This window comes from Oryzias latipes, chromosome 15 (assembly GCF_053564925.1).
Source record: "Oryzias latipes strain Hd-rR chromosome 15, Olatipes_Hd-rR_3.1".
NCBI lineage: Eukaryota > Metazoa > Chordata > Actinopteri > Beloniformes > Adrianichthyidae > Oryzias > Oryzias latipes.
The window spans coordinates 3,266,779-3,286,312 of NC_136251.1; the positions used below are offsets into that span (position 1 = coordinate 3,266,779).

The 19,534-nt window shown below is 45.2% G+C and overlaps 1 protein-coding gene across 1 annotated transcript in view; it reads right to left on the bottom strand.

Annotated features, from left to right (window-relative positions):
• stk32c (serine/threonine kinase 32C) overlaps positions 1-15,905 on the bottom strand; it is a 90,921-nt gene extending 75,016 nt beyond the window's left edge. Inside the window, exon 1 of the mRNA XM_023963090.2 lies at positions 15,599-15,905. Coding sequence (XP_023818858.1) covers positions 15,599-15,680 — 82 coding nt within the window. The 5' untranslated portion in view covers positions 15,681-15,905. The remainder of the gene's footprint in view (positions 1-15,598) is intronic.
• Positions 15,906-19,534: the final 3,629 nt, after the last annotated feature.

Consider the following 19,534-nt stretch of genomic DNA (forward strand, 5'->3'; position numbering starts at 1 on the left):
TGCCTGGTTCCGGTTCCAAAGGTACCTCGTCCTACGGAACCGAACCACTTCAGACCTGTCGCCTTGACTTCCCACCTGATGAAGGCTATGGAGAGGATCATCCTCAGCCATCTCCGCACTCAGGTGAGCTCAGCACTGGACCCGCTGCAGTTTGCATATCGACCAGGCATCGGGGTGGATGACGCCATCATCTACCTGCAGCATCGGGCCCTGTCTCACCTGGAGGCCCCTGGGAGCCCTGTGAGAGTCATGTTTTTTGATTTCTCCAGTGCTTTCAACACAATTCAGCCATCACTGCTGAGGAGGAAGCTGGAGGTTGCAGGTGTGGACCAACATCTGGTTGCTTGGACCATCAACTACCTCACAGACAGGCCACAGTTTGTGAGGCTGCATGACTGTGTGTCTGATGTGGTGGTCTGCAGCACGGGGGCACCTCAAGGGACTGTGCTCTCCCCATTCCTGTTCACCCTGTACACATCAGACTTCACCTACGACTCCCACCACTGTCATCTGCAGAAGTTCTCAGATGACAGCATGTGCAGACAGCTGCTGAGGACCTTTTATGACACTGTGGTGGCCTCAGTGGTCCTTTATGGAATTGTGTGCTGGGCGGGGGGCAGTGCAGGCAGAGACTTGAAGAGGCTTAACAAACTGGTTAGGAGGGCCGGCTCTGTCCTGGGCTGCACACTTGAGTCCATGGAGGAGGTGGCGGACAGGAGGATGTTAGCTAAGCTGACATCCATCATGGATAACCCCTCCCACCCCCTACACAAAACTGTAGAGGCGCTGACCAGCTCCTTCAGCACAAGACTGTTGCACCCTCAGTGTAAGAAGGAGCGCTACCGCAGGTCATTCCTCCCCACAGCCATCAGACTGTACAACACCGTGTCAAAGTGACACTCCACGGTCCCAGGGGTGTTTTTCTGTTTAGTCATTGATTCATTTACTTTTGTTGTAGTTGTTGTTTTTCAATTTTAAATTGTTTTTTGTTCCTGAACAGTTGTTTGTTTTTGTTCTTGGTGTGAACTTCATTAGTTATTTCTGTATTTTGAAAAAACTTGTAATGTTTTTTACAGTTTACATGTTTTGTAGACCGCATGTTTTTTACACTTTTGCAGCTGTATTTATTTAATATTTATTTCTTTATTTAATAAGAATCTCATTTTTGATAATAATTTTTCATAATAATTTTAGTAATATTTTTAATTATCTAATATAAATGTCATTTGTGATGTCCTTTATTGATGTTATATTATATAGATTATTTCTGAATGTCGTGTTGCTGCCACAGATAAATGAAATTTCCCCATTGTGGGATTAATAAAGTCATCTATCTATCTATATCATATTGGGTCTTTGTGGGATTCTTAAATTGTCCAGAAAGTACAGTCAGAGGTTTTGCAAAAGCTGAACACCAAAATGCAAAAACTCCAGGTAACAAAGAAGAACAAAGGATTATTTAGTCTTTTCTGAAGAACACACAGGCAGAAAAAAAGCTGGCAAAGTTAGGGAAGATGTAAATTTGTCCTGTGGTTACATTTCAGCAGAACAATTATCTTTTCATAACTAAAAATATGAGTACAGGACATCCGGTGATCTCATAGAGTAATCACATAATCATGGAGTAATCAGCAGCATATCGTTTATCACACAGTCAAACCACAGAATGAGGCAGGACAACAACTGAGCATTTTGTGATTTGAACTGCTTAGTGCGGCACTGCTAACACCAAACAGTACCAAGCCAACCACAACACAGCGGACAGAACGGATCAGATCGAGGCAATAGAGAAGCTAAAAGTTGATTTCAAGGGGACAATGAGAGACTAGAACGTTCCATCGCTCAACTCGGACAAGAAATAAATGGCACCTGGCCAATATCCAGACTGACATGCAGACTTTGTCACAAAGGCTGAATGAAGCTGAGTCTCACGTCAAACAGGTAGAGAGCTGGGCGGAAGAGGCAACCGCGGCACTCAGCATGTGAGGATCAGCAGCCAAGGCTCCAGGTTAGACTAACCCACCTGGAATTGATCTCACTGAAACAACATACGTGTCTTTGGGGTAGGCTAAGGAGAACAGGGCGACTCAATGCCGCAGGTTATGAAAAAACCTCAGAGATGCCAACTGCATCTACCGGAGGACCTGGACTTAAAAATCCAATGTGCAAAAAAATAATAAAATAAAATCCAGTATGCACTCCGACCCTTAACCAGCAAACCCTGACCTGAAGCCCCGCCGAGGCCAACCTTTGTAAATGTCCTGGAGAAGCTTGGAAGACGGAAAACTACAGGTAGGCTCCAGATTTGTTTATTTTCACCATGACTACCCAGCAGAGATTGTTAAAATGGTGCAAGCAATACAATGCTATCAAGAAAATACTCAAATCAGAGGCATACCTTTCCAAACACCGTTCGATAACGTGAAGATCCACTGGGAATCTGGTGCAGGCACATACAAGTCTGCCACAGTTGTCTACAGCGACTTACAGCCGACTGAGGCACCAAGTCCACCTGAAGATGAGCACGGCGCCCAGACACGACTTCATGAGCTGCTAAGCAGTCGACAGTCAACCGCTGCCCAGCCGTGACACAAAGAGCGAAAGCCAAGCTACAGGAATTTCAACTCCAAAGTACCTTTGGCCTGTCTTCCATCATCACGGACGTGGGAGAAAAGGCTTCTTTATGATGATTATTTGGTTGGACTTACAGGATAAAGGAGTTGGTGTCTTGTAGGCCACTTACCTACCCTTATTGAGTCCTCCCAATAGGGGAGGGTATCCCCCCGACCCACCAACAGGGTCAGTGGTGGAGAGAGCCTCTACTGTAGTCCTGTCTATTTCTGTTTTTGTTCTTTATACGTCTTTTGGGGTCACTGAATTACCTATTAAGAAGAAAATACATTGCCTCCTGTGTTTTCTGTTTAATTTAATTTTCAACTTTTATGACTTTTGGATTTGCTTTTATCTAAAGCATCTTGGGTTTTCAACCTGAATTAAAAGGCGCTACTCGAATAAATCAAGTTTGAAGTTTGAAGCTGGAAATGTAAACGGCTTAGGTAAAAGAACTACGCCTACCTCCAATGTACAAAATGTATGTGCTAAAGAAATGAAAATGAAAAGTATATTTATTTCTTTAATTTTGGAGTCCAAAATCATATAAAGAGCAGATGTTTCTTTAATCTCTGCGATACATTTGTAATCATGTCATCTTTAATGCAGTTTTTCAGGGGAGTTTTAAAAATACAATTTAAGGTAAAAAGAAAATCAAGTAAGGCAAAATAGATCCAACCTTTTCCAACAACTGGCTGACATGTTTAGTGTCATTCAGTTTTGGTCTGTCAGTTTTTCAGCTTCTGTGTTTTGGTTTGTTATCAGCCTTTGCTTGGGGGCAGATTTTCTTTTTCAAGATTTAAAGAAATCTTTTGAAGAGCCAACCGACAGCTATATTACCCACAGCAAGGTCCAGGGTCATTCTTTTTCTGGGCTGTAAACCCTAAATCAGTAAATGATGGGAAGCTACAGAAAATGTAAAGATTCAAAACGGCGTTCACTGCAGACGCCGCAAACCAAAGATGCTGCTGAACCAAAGTTTACCACTTTGTTAAGTTAGTTTCTTTACATTATTGCACTTAGCTTCCACTTTAATCTCACAGTGTGATTAAAGCTCTTGTGATAGGCAGTGTGCTTTGATTTGTGCCTTTATTCAGCATAAAAATGACACGTCTTGCATGTTGAGTTTGCTTTGATGGATAGATGGAGGAGCTGCAGGATGGCAGCAGCCAGGGGGGGTGAGGCAGTTATCAACCATTAGCTTTTATGTTGTTAACATAACATGTGAAACAGTGACGACACTATTATCATAATTATGTGAATCCAGTCAGCTTCCTCGTGATTGTTGGTTCTGAACTCTGAAGAAGATGAACACACCTGGAAGCGGTGATGCTGACATCACACCCCATGCAAAAGGTTCCCATGGTTTGACTAGTTTTGTTGCAGCAATCCAGGCTGCTTCATATAGACATATTATGTGACACAAGCCGCCTGGTGGTCAGCTGGTGAACTGATCCGGCTCCAGATTTTTCCGTACGGAAACATCTGGCTCTCCTTCAACAGTTTCATTCACTTTGCAGGTAGAAAAGTGGCAGATGTGTCATCTAATTCATGCAACTCTTAGTTTCTTTGTGACCCTCACCACATCTGTAATCATTTTGATTGATTGCTTTCTTATTATTGTTATTAGTATGATGTGTATCATTTATGTCTGACTATTTGGTCACTTCACCTTCACATTAGAGGAATGTGTGCTGGAGAAGACGTTTGTCTGTATTTTGATGGTTTAGGGTTCAGTCTGACAAAAGTCACGTTAGAATTTTGAACCTGTGGTTTTTATGCAGTCAGTAAAAAGCCGGGGGAGGCGGCATGTGCTGCAGGGAGAGACATGTTTTGGGTGGAGCATTTATCAGGCAGACAAATGATCCTTTTTGGTCGGAGCTCTCCAGCAGATTTGGTGAAATGAAAGGTGTTGTAGGCGATGGAATGTGTCTTCCTGCGTAGCTGCTGTGAAGCTGTTGCAGTTCATGTTTGGTTTTTCTACTTCATTGCTTTCTTCTCACAGTTAGAGGCTGTCGTCTCAGTTTTCCAGGACCGTTTCTCTCGCAGCAGACTGAGCGAGCGTGAAGCTGTGTTTGCAAAACGCAACAAATCCTCCTGAATTTGTTAATGAAACCGTTTGAGCCGCTGTTGCTGCCACAGCAGACACGAATGAGACAGAAGCAGAACAGGACCGCTGGGAAACTGAGGGGGGAAGATTCATGTCGCCATCAAATGGGATCACTAAAGCATTCCTGAAATTGGACAGGAAACATATTTGTATCCAAATCTAATCCATCAATCCTGAAAACAAGACAACCCCAACTTTTTGTGAGATGCATTTTTGTGAGACCTTTCTTGTCTGGTTTGAGTTGAGGTTTCTGAAGTCATACTTTGTGTTGAGATATGATCTGTTTTCTTCCACATCACATCAGGTCTGAGTTTTTTTATCCATCCTCCTATTTCCTGTTGGTTCATTAGGTTTCAGTCATCTTCCAGTTATGCTCTTTTAGGTGCTTCAGTATGGAAGACTTTCTGTAGCATAATTAAAAAATAAAAGTCAATACCAGAAATGATTTTTCATTTTCACTATGAAGCTGCATTTATTGACTCAAAATGAAAATGAAAAATCAATCCACTAAACCACTTTTTCATCTTCTTCTTCGCTCATTCTGTGACATAATTAAAGCAAAAATGCAAAGAGGGGATTGCATTTCCGTTTTCACATCCACCGTGCGAAAAGTGTCGCATGAATCATCATGTCCAGTTAGCGTTTCCAAAGGTAGCATTTGAGTCAATAGATACAGTTACATTGTGAAAATGAAAAAGCATTTCTGGTATTGACTTTTATTTTTAATTATGCTACAGAAATGCTTCCATACTTCAAACCCAAACTGATTGAAATGCTCAACATTAGCTCTGGCTTCGTCTTCTCCTGACCCGTTTTCGTCAAAGCCACATTTAGGACAATATGAGGCTCTGCCATCTGCTTTAGGGAGCCATACTAAGTCACCAAAAGGCTCCAGAAAAAGGCTGAATTTGCTGCTGGTTGCTGTTAAAACAGCACTTCCTGTGAGACTGAAAACATGTGACTCTTAGCAACACTAATGCCAAATCTACACAGTTGGAAAGAAGCCCCTCCCTGCTTGTCCAGTGGGAACATCATGGGCTAAAGGCATATTCAAGAACCTGGGTTTAGCGAATTCTTGAACATATGCATGGTGTGAACGTAGCATAAGAGTAAGTTCACTGCTTTTTGGGCTGTGAGCTCTGTCGCTGCGCCTGAAGTGAACCGGAAAACAGACCATTTCAGGGGTTACATGCCAGGAACCTCTTCCCACATGTTGACAAGCGCGATACAATTGTTTTAATTTAACATATCTGCACCGCTGGTGACGTGAAAGTCCCTAAGAAACAAAAGGAAGTGCAGGAGATGCTCGGCAGAGCGTGACTGGGCTGCATTAAGAGCAGATCTATGCTGTCAACAGTTCTACTCACATGAAGGTTGCTTCTGGTTAAGAGCAAATGACTGCTGCCACCGTAACAGTGCCAATTCAGGGGGAGCTGCTTTCACAAACCACTGAGCTGTGGCACATCGCAGAGGAGAAATGGACCATGCTGCAGGGTTACAACACCAAACGAAGCTGAGATTCCTCATGCATGGAGACATTAGGGATCTATTTGAAGAGTGTTGTGCAGCGGGAAACGCTCACAAATAGCCTTTATGGGCAGAGAGAATGGAAAGACTTTACTGGGAACCAACAAAGACGACATCCTCAGACAGGAATACACCTGTGAAGGTTCAAGGAAGAAGATTTTCAGTCCGGTTGCTCTCAACTTCAAGAGGTTTAATGAGCAAACAGCTTCTGTTCTAGGCATACAGCTAAATGAACAAGGCCTCCTCTGGGGCTTTATGAGCATTCACCGTGGAACAGAACAGAACCGTCTGAAGGACGAGCCGGAGCTTTGTTCTGCAAACACAGGAGAGGCTGCAGCCGGTCTGCTTTAAGGTGGAGAAGGACAATGTGGCCTACTTATTTCTCCTTCAGAGCTGCTGAAGGGAGAGGCAGGAAGTTCTGGCCCACATACACCTGACTTCTGTTAGCTTTCACAGGTTTTTAGGGCACAACTGTGCTCCCCCAGTCACACAAGCTCTAATCCGGGTCTCACGCATTCCTTTTTCTGGTTTGGCCCTGTCTCTTCTCTTCACAGCTGACATCAACAGACTGTTTGCATTGACGGCACATGCGCTGACTTTCTGAATGTGAGTGAGCTGTTCCAAAGCTTTGCACATATTCTGCAGCGCTGCATTTCTCTGCATGTTTGGACAGACTGCTGCTCCATGCATATTATAATCTGCAGGACAGCTGATGGAAACGTCTTCTGTCTGTACGAAACCTTAAGAGATCTGCTCTTTTCACAGACTGAGCCTCTAAAATGGTAAAAGCAGATATCTGTGAATATAGTTAATTCTGTGTGATTCTTAAAAACTCACTCAGATGAAACTGGTGTTGTTGGTGTTTTTTAAAGGACCTGATCAGATCAGTGGCCTTGTGGTAGAGTGTCTGCGCGAAGACTGGAAGGTCATGAGTTCAAATCCAGACCGAGTCATACCAAATACTCTGGAAATGGGACCAAATACTTTCCTGCATGACGCTCAGCATTAAGGGGCTGATTGGGGGGGTTACACCGCCAAATGGCTCCCGAGTGCGGCTGTGTCAGCAGCTCATCGCTCCCCCAGGGGATGGGTCAAATGCAGAGAGCAAATTTCACACACCTAAGTGTGGGACAGATAATAGGACTTTAAACTTTAAGGGCAATACCATGCAAAATCAATGTTTGAGGTTGTAAGTGTTTTATAATGTTCATTCCTCACAGAAAGAAACCCCAAAGCAGTATTTGATCCGGTCACACATTCCTGAGTAATCCTCTAAAAACCTAAAAATCCATGAAAACAAGCAGGTTCTCACATTCTGATGTCACAAAGTGAGAACCGCCTCTTCCAGGAAGAGTCTGCACTGCCAGCTCCGCCCCCAGGCTAACAGACACACCCACTTTCTCCTAGCGGTCTTTGGCAAAAATGCTTTTATTCTATAAACACAACATGCACATCCATCTATGGAAAGGTCCGCACAGTCCTGAGAAACCGAGTAAACAATCATGAATTTGTGTTTCTAGTCGTGTCCAGACAAAATAACGGTTGATGTTATTCCCACATATTTACATGAAGCAAAGATGCAGATTAAGGCATTGATTTTTAAGTTCATCCACGGCTAAATGGTGTTGTTAGCACATATTAGCTTAATCCTAACCCGTCTTCCTGATCCGTTCCACCAAGAAAAAAACACTGACCGCACAGATTGAAAACATTATGAGTGAACAAGCACCAAATAAGAACCATAATAATAATAAATAACAAAATAATAATACATCTAATCCATTATTATTATTAATAATATTATTGTATGGTCTGTATTCAGACTGCCGTCAAGTGCACTTTTCTGTTTAAACCAAAACTTGTAAACAAAATCATGCGACCTTAGATCTCTTCAATCATTGGGCAGGAATTACAAGTGAGGGGTAAAGCAACAATAGACGCAATAATGGAAGTCCTGCGCTTTGCAATCCATGTTGGGATAGTTCACTGATTCAAACCAATCCAAAAGTCTGTATCAGCATCAGGTATAACACTCTTTACTTGCTCCGGTGGAGGCGTGCTGCAGGGCTAAGAAGGTCCACCGATGAATGTTAGACGTTGTTTTGATGAGTCTGCATTCCTCCAACCACAGTTCAATGAGTGTCTAATGTTGCTACCTCTTTATTCAGTTTGCATCGCACCGTGCGGTGGCCATACTTGGTCCAGTTGTTCCGCGCCGAGCACAGAACTCTTTAACAGTTGACGTCTTTACCGTAATTCCAGCAGATTGTGATGCAGAGACAAGCAGCCACGCACTGACATGCTATAGTAGTGAAGCGATGATGTCATCGCTGGGAATCAGCTGATTCTGCAGTGGAGAACAGCTGCTTTTATGTAGGCTTTGCACCGATATGAAATGTTTTGGAATGGAAAGTGCTGCAGATCAGTGAAGCTTTTGTTCTGTATGTTATTTATGTTACTGCTGAAATTAACCAGAAGGTTGAAGGAAAAAAACTGTTTAAAGTAACAAACAGCATTTCTCTATCTAAATCTGTGGGGTTTTTTGTTTTTGTTTTGTTGATTCTGATCTCCTATTTTAAATAAAGATATAAATGATTGTGATAAATACTTATCATTTTCATTTGTACACAGTACATCCAATAAAGACATACATACTGCAACTGTTCAAATAAAAAGTAGGAATCCTGGTTCAATCTGAGAATCCTTGAACCATAAATCAAATCGGCCACCTAAGCAATGATCCACAGCCCTCATCCATTCATCTTTAAACCTCTTTTGACCCCTTTGGGGTCACGGGGCTGCCGGAGCCAATCCTGGCCACTGGTGGGCGAAGGCAGGGGACGTCCTGGACAGGTCGCCACAAACCACATCCCCAACAGTCAGACTAATGGAGAACAATATCAAACACAGAAACAATGCAAGCAGGCAGGAAAATCCTCCAGAAAAGGCTTAGATTTGGTTTCCAGCTCTGGATCGGTAGGTTTGCTTCAGAGCAGATGCGTCCCCTCAGTCAACTCCCCTCCCTGAATAATGAATGGGATTACAAACTACAAAGAATTTACATCAGTCAAGTAACTTCTGTTGACTCATTCATGTCCTCCCCTCTTTTCCATGAGGATGACTGTGCTCATAGAAAATGTACTTCCACTTTCATTCTGGGAAACCTGCTTCTCTTCCTTCAAAGAGGCTCCCAGCAGCAGCAGCAGCAGCAGCAGCAGCAGCAGCAGCAGCAGCAGCAGCAGCAGCAGCAGCAGCAGCAGCAGCAGCAGCAGCAGCAGCAGCCTGTGGAGATTAGCTGAGATCCACCCATTCAATCCATGTAGCTCCATCACCAACTTCTCCTGTGTTTTCTTACTACCTTCTCTCATCAGTCCTGCTCCTTCATTGTCAGAAATCAGTGGTGAAACTGTGTAACATCATATCCATTCTGCAAACCTGAAAGCAGAGAGAGATGCAGAGGACAGCCCCCCCCGGCAGAGCCTCGTCAGGTGTCACGCTCCTAATCCCTCCTCCAGCATGGAAACAGGCACAAACACATGACAAGCACCAGCGACCTTTCCTCCCCCAGTTGCCAGCATCAGGTTGAGCTGGTGTCTTTGAAAGCTCCTTGGCTCCAGCTCATCACCTGCTCATCACCTGAAGCGTGAGCCCGCAGAGGTGGACAAAGCGTTCGCAGGACGCCCAGCCGCCGGCTTTTACCGGGAACAGGAGCTTTGATCCATAAAAACAGCAAACAACCCAGAGGAGGGGCACATGCAGTCTAGTTTAGGTCCAGGCATAAATAATCATCTGCGTTTAGCCGCGAGTCTTTTACACATCAGGAGGTTTAAATAGATTTGAAGCATCTTTAATGTCACAGTAACGCCTGTGATTTTCCTGTTCTAACAAGTCCAAATGTCCACTGGGAAAATGTCAAAGCTGTCAGCCCAAGCAGCAGGAGCCAGAGGCAAAAACACCAGATTCACAGAGACTTGGGCTTTAAGAAGAGCAGCAAACGCACCGTCCATGAGGCGTAAGTTGTGGGTTTTTCCTTTAATGCAAACAGCAGTGATGCTAAATCAATTCATGACATGATTACCTGCAGTGAGAAGATGAAAGAAACACTTTGATGAAGACTCTGGATGGAGATATTCTACTTTAAAAATGCTTATTTTCATTTTATGGACTAAAATTCCATAAAATGAAAATGAGTTTGACAGCCCTGCTTTAGAGGATCATCATCTGGGTCTTTTTTTCTCCTTTTTTTATTTGAACAGCTTAGTTTCAGATTTCCTCTTTGTGTTATTTAATATGAGACAATGACACTAACCTTGGTCTGTAAAAAGATGACAATAGTGCCGGGAAAAGGGGCGGGGCTGCATGTCAATACCAGTCCCTCTGTTGGCTCATATTTAGATCAGAAACCTTCAGAGGCCATCCTGCTGTGTCTTTCTTCTCTGTAACTTAATGACAGTAACACCAACTCTTTAGGTGGTTTTAACATTCCAGGAAAACAGGGATCAGCTGACACGCATCCAAAGCATTCCTTCCACAGCCAATCACTGTGGAGCTCTGCAGACAGTAGACCAGCGACTGCAGAGGCTCGGGAAGCTGCTCTGAATACAGAGCAGCTTTGATAGGAGAAAAATTCAACGCTTCAGTACACAGAGGCAGTAATCAGATTACTCTGTGTGACACATGTCTTCATCCTCATCCAACGATGATGTAGACATTCACACGCACACCAGCACACATTTACTCTAACACACGTGTCAAACTCGAACCCCCCAAGATTTTATATTGTTGTTAGTATTGGTCTGGTGAAATGTAGAGTCAATAGCCATTCACTACAAATCCCACAATGCAGTGCTTCAGCTGCCCGGTGAACACCAGCCCTCAGGATGCCGAAAAGAAAAGTTGATTCTGAAAACAGCATTTAAATCCGATGGAAGGCAGAATAAATGATGTTACTGGTAAACCTGTTGTCTCATTTGTGGAGCGAACGTGGCTGAAATGAAAGAATCTCATCTAAGATGGCGCCATCAGACAAACATCAAATACACACTTTGCTGAGAAGCTGAAGACACTGAGTTATACGGCGCTTTGGTAACGTCCACCTCTGATGAAATGACACAAGAGCAAAGAAAACAGAATTGGATTTATTGCTGAAAGAACACATTTGATTGGTTTGGTTTGTTTTGTTATGCAGCGTATTCCTATTTAAATATGTGTAATATCTACAGGTTTATTTTTTAACACACAACATGAATGCGCCCACACTGCCCCCCTCATTTTCTACCTCGCTGCACGCGCTCTCTCCTCTCTCTTACACACACACACACATCCCCATTAAACAACAGTGGGTCCAGACGATCCTGGCTCCAATGCCTTCTTAAAATGAGAAGATTGTAATTGTACTGGCTCCTTTGTGAAAATGAATGTAATAATGCAGAAAGAGCTCTGCTGTTGACAACACTGTTGTTGATATCCATTGTTAACGTTAGCTACTTCCACAAACAATGAGTGAAGTCGTTCACTGTTGAGTACTCTTCTGCGCATGCGGGTCACTTCTGGGTCATTTCAAGGTCACACAGGAGATCACAAAAGTTTGAATTTAATTGGAAATGTGAACGGCCCTGCAAAAAAATCAAATTTTTCAAACAATTGGAATAGAGCATTAAACCCTGCAGTGTGAACGTAGCCAGAGTGAACTATAGCAATATACAGAAGGGTTAAGAAATTAACACATGCATCGGATGGTTGCTTCTGTGAAGTGCGTTAATTTCTGATAATGCACACTTCAAAGGCCATCAACCCGCTTATACCATGGTCACTTACAAAAGAAATAAATATTCCACCAGTTTTTGGTACTTTTTTCTTGCTATTTTTTCAGTTGGGATTGGTTTTTTTACAGTAAACAGACTATTTATTACGAGGTGCGGGGCGTTGTCACGGTAACGCCGGCGCGGACCTCAAGTGCAGCGGCAAAGGGAAGCAATGTATATGCTGGTCGTCACGTTGGATCAGTTCAGAGAGAAAATTCACCTCTAACGGCTTGTTTTTGTCCAGATGATGAAGCTAAAGTTTGTTTTAAAGAAGCCAGCGCAGTGATACAGAACATTTAAGCTATGTGACCGGAACTACTTTTTTAGGTGTACATTATCACTGTGCATTATCACTTAATTCACCCAGCAGCCAATCAGAATCAAGCATTTGGTATAAAGCAGGGGTCGGAAAACTGTGGCTCCAGAGCCGCATGCGGCTCTTTCCTCCTTCTGCTGCGGCTCTCTAGTTTACTAAAATAACTATCATGATCTCAGACTGTTGTGGTGCCTTTAACTCCGTCAGGTAGAACGAGCAGGCAGGAGGAAGGGAGCAGCGCGAACACGCGGAGGGGGCGTGTCAGCCGCTGTGAACGCAACCAGAGTTTGTTGGGATGGAAAGTTCTTCTAAAAAGACGGTCAGGCTTTTTTTTTTCCTAGACTAAAACCACCCATTTCCGTGTAAAATTGATTAAGTTTGAGTTAGAACGCCCCTACTATCCTGTCCACTGTCTGCTATGATGACCGTATGTTGGGCTGTCTGTGTAGAACACGCTGGGGGGGGGGGGGGGGGGGGGGGACAACTTGGAGCTGCAGAGGTGTGAACCGGTAGAGAGGAGGGGGCGGGGCTTAGACTCACCGCTGTTGATTCCAGACCCACAACAAACTAACAGCTGCTTCCTAAATAAAATAGTTCTCATCCATAAAATTAATATACTTTATTGGGTTTACTGGATTAAATAAATAAATAGACAGGAGTCTACATCAAAGTGAATTTATTTCCATCATCTCATTCATCTTAACTCTGTATTTGACAGACGGAAAAGTCTATTCAAGGTTGTGGAAAATGGACAAAAGATCAAAGGAAACATCCCGCTCATAAATAATTAAAATAATTACTTAAATAAATATCCTGACAGCATTTTGAATCAATACAAGTATTGCCAAATAAACTATCACGATATTTCGGCGAAACGATTGTTTTCTAACACACCTAATGTTGCAGCTCCCTGTGCTTTCATTTCTGTGGGAAACTGATCCATATGGCTCTTTGAGAGGTTCAGGTTGCTGACCCCTGCTATAAAGGATTATATAGTACCTTTGGCACACTAAAGGACGATTTTTTATGAAATATGCGTTATTATCACAGCATATTGTCTTACCAGAAAGTAAGACAGCTCGATCTCTGAGGCTCCGCCTTTCCCTCCAGGTGGGTGAAGCCCATTTCATGACATCATCCTAGAGTCGGCCTCAGCAGCGTGTCTGAGTTTCTCCACCAAAACAAACATCCAAACTTTGGAAAGATGGATGTGCATATTGTGTTAATAAAGCAAAACCGTTTAGTCGATCACCACTAACTCAGTGGAGAAAGAGTGTGTGTCAGTCTGGGGGCGGGGCTAGCAGCGTTGACTCTTCCTGGAAGGGGTGGTTCCTCACTTTGTGATGTCACAATGTAAGGATCCGATCGCTTCCAAGGATTGGGAGGGGCTGGTGCTCAGAGAGCAGCTTTTGAGAGGAATACTCATGAAATTATCAAAATGGGTTTCTTTCCATGAGGAATGAACATTTTAATTCGCTTAAAAACACTGATTTTGTGTGATCTAGATTAAAGCAGCATCAAACCAGAACTAGTCTTCATGATTTCAGTCTCGAGTCACTGATGTCACTTGCTAAGCAGATATCAACCTACAAAATGTCAGTTCTTCATTCCTCTTTTAAGGCCATCCACACCCCCCCCACACCCCAACTTTCTGTCTGACCTCCATATTTCCACCTCCTGCTGTTCTCCCAGATCCTCCATCCACCCCGTCTGCCTCCTTTTCATGGGGAGGGGGCTGCACTTCAACTGTAACGCTCGCTATGACTCCCACAACATCAACTTTCTTCTCATCTTCAAATTAGAAGTTGCTGTTTGAGACTGAGAAAATGTTTTCTTTCTCTTTGGTTCCTCGTCTCTTTTTAAAGATGTGATGTTCAAAAAACGCCATCTTTAGCCTGACTGTGTTCAAGCTGGAGAACCGCAGATGCCGGAATGATTTTCCCTCCAGTGTGGGAGAACCAGGCCGGATGCACACCTCAATCAATTCCACAGCTTTTCTCTCTTAATCAAACTGTCTGCCAAAGCAGCCTCTCTGGCAGCTACACCTAATCATCAAGCTGACCACCTGATTATGTCTGCAGGCTTTTCAGCCAAAGCCGCTCCGGCCTTCCAGTCCAATGTAGGACACATGCCGCTTTCCAGGAAGCTGCATCCAAGAGGCCTGACAGGCATCAGCAGACGTCTCCAGCCCGGCCAGCATCCGTCACGGCGGCGCTCTCATCAGCAGCCCTGTGATCCTGTGCAGGTTGATCCGCCCTGATCCGCCCTGCCTGCCTGCACGAGTGTCCGTCCTGCTGTCTGCAGGGAGCGGACGGTGGATTACTCCCCTGCATCACGCAATTACAGCAAATGCACATCTGCAGCACAGAGCAGCCCCCCCCCTTCAAAATCCACACTCATGACAACAGCAGAGACGAGGACGCCACGCCGACCCTCCTCCATGAGGTCACAGCGCGGCTCCAGACCCCGACCCTACACTTCCTCTGTCAATCATTTGACCAAAAACTTTTTCTGATCTCAGAGGACCCCCCCCCCCCCATACCCCCCCAACCGACACAAGCGTGCACACTACACACACTCATGAACGTGACACACAACACACACTCATGAACGTGACACACAAACACACACTCATGAACGTGACACACAACACACACTCATGAACGTGACACACAAACACACACTCATGAACGTGACACACAAACACACACTCATGAACGTGACACACAAACACACACTCATGAACGTGACACACAAAAACACACAGCATTCACCACATGACCACATTCCTGCAGTGAAATGGCCTCATTTGTTCAACTTTTGCCAACTTGGGCAGAGTTTTTTATGAAAACAACCTGTCAATCTCCATGAGGTTCAGTCTGGCTTCAACTTTTCAAGCATCATCTTGCAGCAGAGAAGTTCCAGAGAAATGCTTACAAAATAAAATCCAAAAATCTGTTAGGGATTACGCACCGAACCCCTAATCCCTACATGCTTCAGATTATGATTAAGGATTTACAGAAAAAAAATTAAAAACAATTTTCTGACAAATCACAAATTTGATGTCAGCGCGAAATCTGTTAACTATGTGCGTGCGGGGGGGGGGGGGGGGGGGGGGGGGGGCAGCCCCCCGAAGTTTCTCCATCAAACCTGGAGCTGAGTTCAAATCCCAACTCTCCCAAACTCCCAGCTTCAGAACCACGCGCAGCAGCTGCTGGTTCCGTCACTCACCATCCTCCTTCTCGTCGAAAACGGGTCTCTTTGAAGAACTGTTGGCCCCCATCCTCTTCTTCCACTTGCCCCAATGAAACATTGATGCTCAGATTGCATTCCTCGCCTCTGGAAGAGAAACTACAGCTCCGCGTGGACAGCTTCCTCAGGACACGGAACCGGGAGCCGTGCGCTCCGGTGATCGGTGCGCTGCCGGACGGCTGAGCAGCGAGGCCGCGGACGGCGGGAGGCGCGAGCGGCGCGGATGCGAGCGAAGTTGGAGCGTCGCTCGGTCGCTGTGAGGCTGTTCTGTGGGAGTCACAGCTGTGAGGAAAACAGCTGACACTACCGGAAGACGCGCTGCCTCCCTCCACAATAAAAGCCGCAGAGATGACTGGAAGCGAGAATGAGTCCAGATGGAAACTTCCTCTGCTTCAGATCAAAGCACCTAGGAACAAAACTGGGTTCAAGTAAAAAAAAAAAACTTTTCAAATGTTTGCTAAATCCAGACATTTAGCAAAAATCCTTTTCAGTCAAAGGAAGTCAGATTCGTCTCTGAGCTGCAGACGCATCTAACAAGGAGATTTTTTTACCTGCTGTCGCCATCGACTTTTAAAACTGCACAGAATGATCATCATTCATGCAACTGACTCACTTCAGAACAAGCAAACAGGTGGAGCAATCACAGGTCAGTGCCCCCTGCCCTACCCGCCCTTTAACATAGAGTCATGTATGCTTAAGTTGATTTAGAATTTCTTCAAACATTTAAGTAATTACACAGAGAGCTCAATGGCCTGTGGTAGAGTGTCCACACTGAGGCTTATGCATGGGCTCCAATCCACACTCCTGTTTGACACAAAGGTTTAACACTCAGTGTGGGGGGATTGAATTGTCGGGTTAAACTATTGACTGTACAGAGAACTGGACTGAGCGAGTGTAACGCATAGACCGTGTACAGAGATGGACACAGCCAGGTGTGACATCATCCATAGAAAACGCCTTTCTACCTTAATCCAGCGAAATGAAGCCAGTTGTGTTGTCATTTTTCCACAACACGGTCATCACCATGTCGGAACTCGCTAGTGAGCAGTGATTGGTCCACGTCGGTTTGAGTCTACATACTATGGCAACCACCCTCGCCAATCAGGAGTGAGCATGTTGAGGACCACACCCCTTCACTGAAAGCAGACCTGGAAACGTTTAGTTTATAACTTCAATAACAAAATCAGTAAAAAAAAAATGAGAATTTTAAAGAACATGTTCAAAAGGCATCAGAGCAAAAATGGTCATTCTGACCAACAGACTGAAATAGATTTTGGCTTCCTGGAACCAGCTGGCACTTCCTGTTTGGAATGCCGGGGGGGGGGGGGGGGGGGCGGGGTCTCTTAGTCCAGTTCTCCAATACATTCAATAGGCTCAACCCCCAAATGGTTCCATCCTGACACAGCTCACCACTGTCCCCAGGGAAAGGGCCAAAAGCAGGAAAACAAACTTCCCACTCGTGTGGTACTGTAACCTTTAAGTTACAGCCAATCAATTTATGATCTTTACACTTATAATTCCATTTACTATATGCAGTTTTAAGATGTATTTATTAAAAAAAAAGCTGAAAGTGTGTGTTTTGAGTGCTTATTTTACGAATCCAGCTGTGGATACTGATATCTCGTGGAACAGGGGCTTTTACAGCGAAAGGAACGACCGGAAGTAAGAGTGTGTGCTTGGCCCTTCACGTTCGCGGGTTGCAGCGGCTGCTGAATGCTGCAGGTACCCGCGCGCGCAGCTCTGAAACCTGAGAACAAAGCCTCGCGCTGCTGTGACCAGCAGACGGGTGGGCGGAGCCTGACCGAGAGGAGCGGAGTCCGTCTGAGAGTCTGACGGTTGCTGCGAACAGCATCCACCGCCTCTCTGCTTCCTCCTTCAGGAGTTCTGCAGCTCCTCAAGGAGATTTCTGCTTTTCCCACAATTCAGCTGAAATGTTTCCTCTTTAGTCCCACTTGATTAAACCTCATTTATCAGCCTTTCACTGCAGAAATGGGACAGAAGTTACTTTTACTTAGCCGTGTTCCTGAGGTGTGGTCGTGGTGATCCAGCAGAGGCCTGTCCTCCTGAAAACCTTCGTTATGGTTTGAAGGTTTGGAAAAGGCCGTGGCTTTCAAGTTCAATGGAAATAACTGGAAAAATCACAACTGGATCTTTACTTATTTCACAGTTTTTCAGGTTCACACTTGAAGTTTATTTTATTAAGCATACTTGAGTATTTATTGCAAATCTATAGACTATGTTTGTATAATGTAAACCGTATATTCCCTGAATCTCCTTCTGAAAAAGAAGACGTATTTTAAGTTTACAATACATAGATCGTACATACAGGTGGGCTGCATGGTGGCGCAGTAGCGCTCTCGACTCACAGCCATGAAGGCACCAGTTCAAGTCCCAGGTTGGAGTTCAGTGACAGTCTCTGATAGAAACGGATGGAAGCAGCAGGTGGAAACCAGGGAAGCCACAATTATCTAAAACCAGTTTAAAGCACTATTTGATAGCATTAAACCGAACCCTAGAAAAAATGAATCCACGTTACGTCTACATTGAAAGTGAATTGTGCTAAATTTAAGGAGGATTTACTATTTTATGTTGAAAGCTTAGTATATTTTTCTTTATTGTCATTTGCTTATTAACAACTTAAATAGGAATTTTTATTATATACTTTTTGTTTTGTGATATACAGTACCACGAAGGAGTTTTTTGGCTCGTTTACAAACAAATAAATTTTTTGTATTCCAATTTTAAAGTTAAAAAGTCATAAGTAAGTCTGCAGCTTTATTTCTGGATAGCTTTCAAAAACAGAAATTCTGAACCTTCTGGTGACTCAAAACCAGATTATTGTCAGTGGAGCCGGCTGTCCAGGGTTCCGCGTCGGTAAAGCGGAGTTTCTGTCACGGTGAGGGGGGGGCTCGAGAGCCGGTAGGACCCAGAGGCAGAGACGGGAGGCCAACGGGTTCAGTACTAGAGGTTTAAAATAAAACAGGAAACAGAACCAAACAAGACAGAACAAGAACAAAAGCAAAAACCAAGACAAAACAAATTCAAACCATGACAGTACCCCCCCCCCCCCCCCCCCCCCTCAAGGAACCGCTCCGAGGTTCCAACCGGCCACCAAGGAGGGGGAGGGGGGCCCGTGACACTAACTGTGACAGACAATGAAGTTCAGGGAGGCCGGGCTCGGCACGCCAGCAAGGCCGAGAAGAGTCCGGAGGACGGCCGGGAGGCCGAGCGGTCCTGCGAGGCAGGCCCGGCATGGAGTCCTCCGAGGCGTCAGGCGTGGAGTCCTCCGAGGCGTCAGGCGTGGAATCAGGCGTGGAGTCAGGCGTGGAGTCAGGCGTGAAATCGGCCGGCGGGCCAGGCCAGCAGTCGGCCGGCGGGTCGGGCCAGCAGTAGAGCTCTGGCGGGTCAGGCGTGGAGCCGAGCTCTGGCGGGTCAGTCGCGGAGACGAGCTCTGGTGGGTCAGGCGTGGAGCCGGCTGGAGGGTCAGGCATGCCAATGGAAGCGGGGACCGGTCGGGGTGTAGCCAGCATCCCCCTGGGAGCATGGACGGGTCGGGGTGCATCCAGGACCACCTCCGGAACAGGACGGGGCTGGGGTGCATCCGGGACCACCACTGGAAGGGGATGTGGTGCATCCGGGACCACCGCCGGAACAAAAACGGGACGTGGAGGCGTTCACCTGCTGCTGCGAGGCGTTCACCTGCTGCTGCGAGGCGTTCACCTGCTGCTGCGAGGCGTTCACCTGCTGCTGCGAGGCGTTCACCTGCTGCTGCGCGGCGTTCACCTGCTGCTGCACTGCTCTCACTTCCACTTCAATTTATGACATTAAATCTCGTAATAGTCCTTTTTTTCATAAAGAAAACATGAAAATGATTCCAGATTCCAGCTGGCTCGTCTGTACCCCTCTACATGGCCG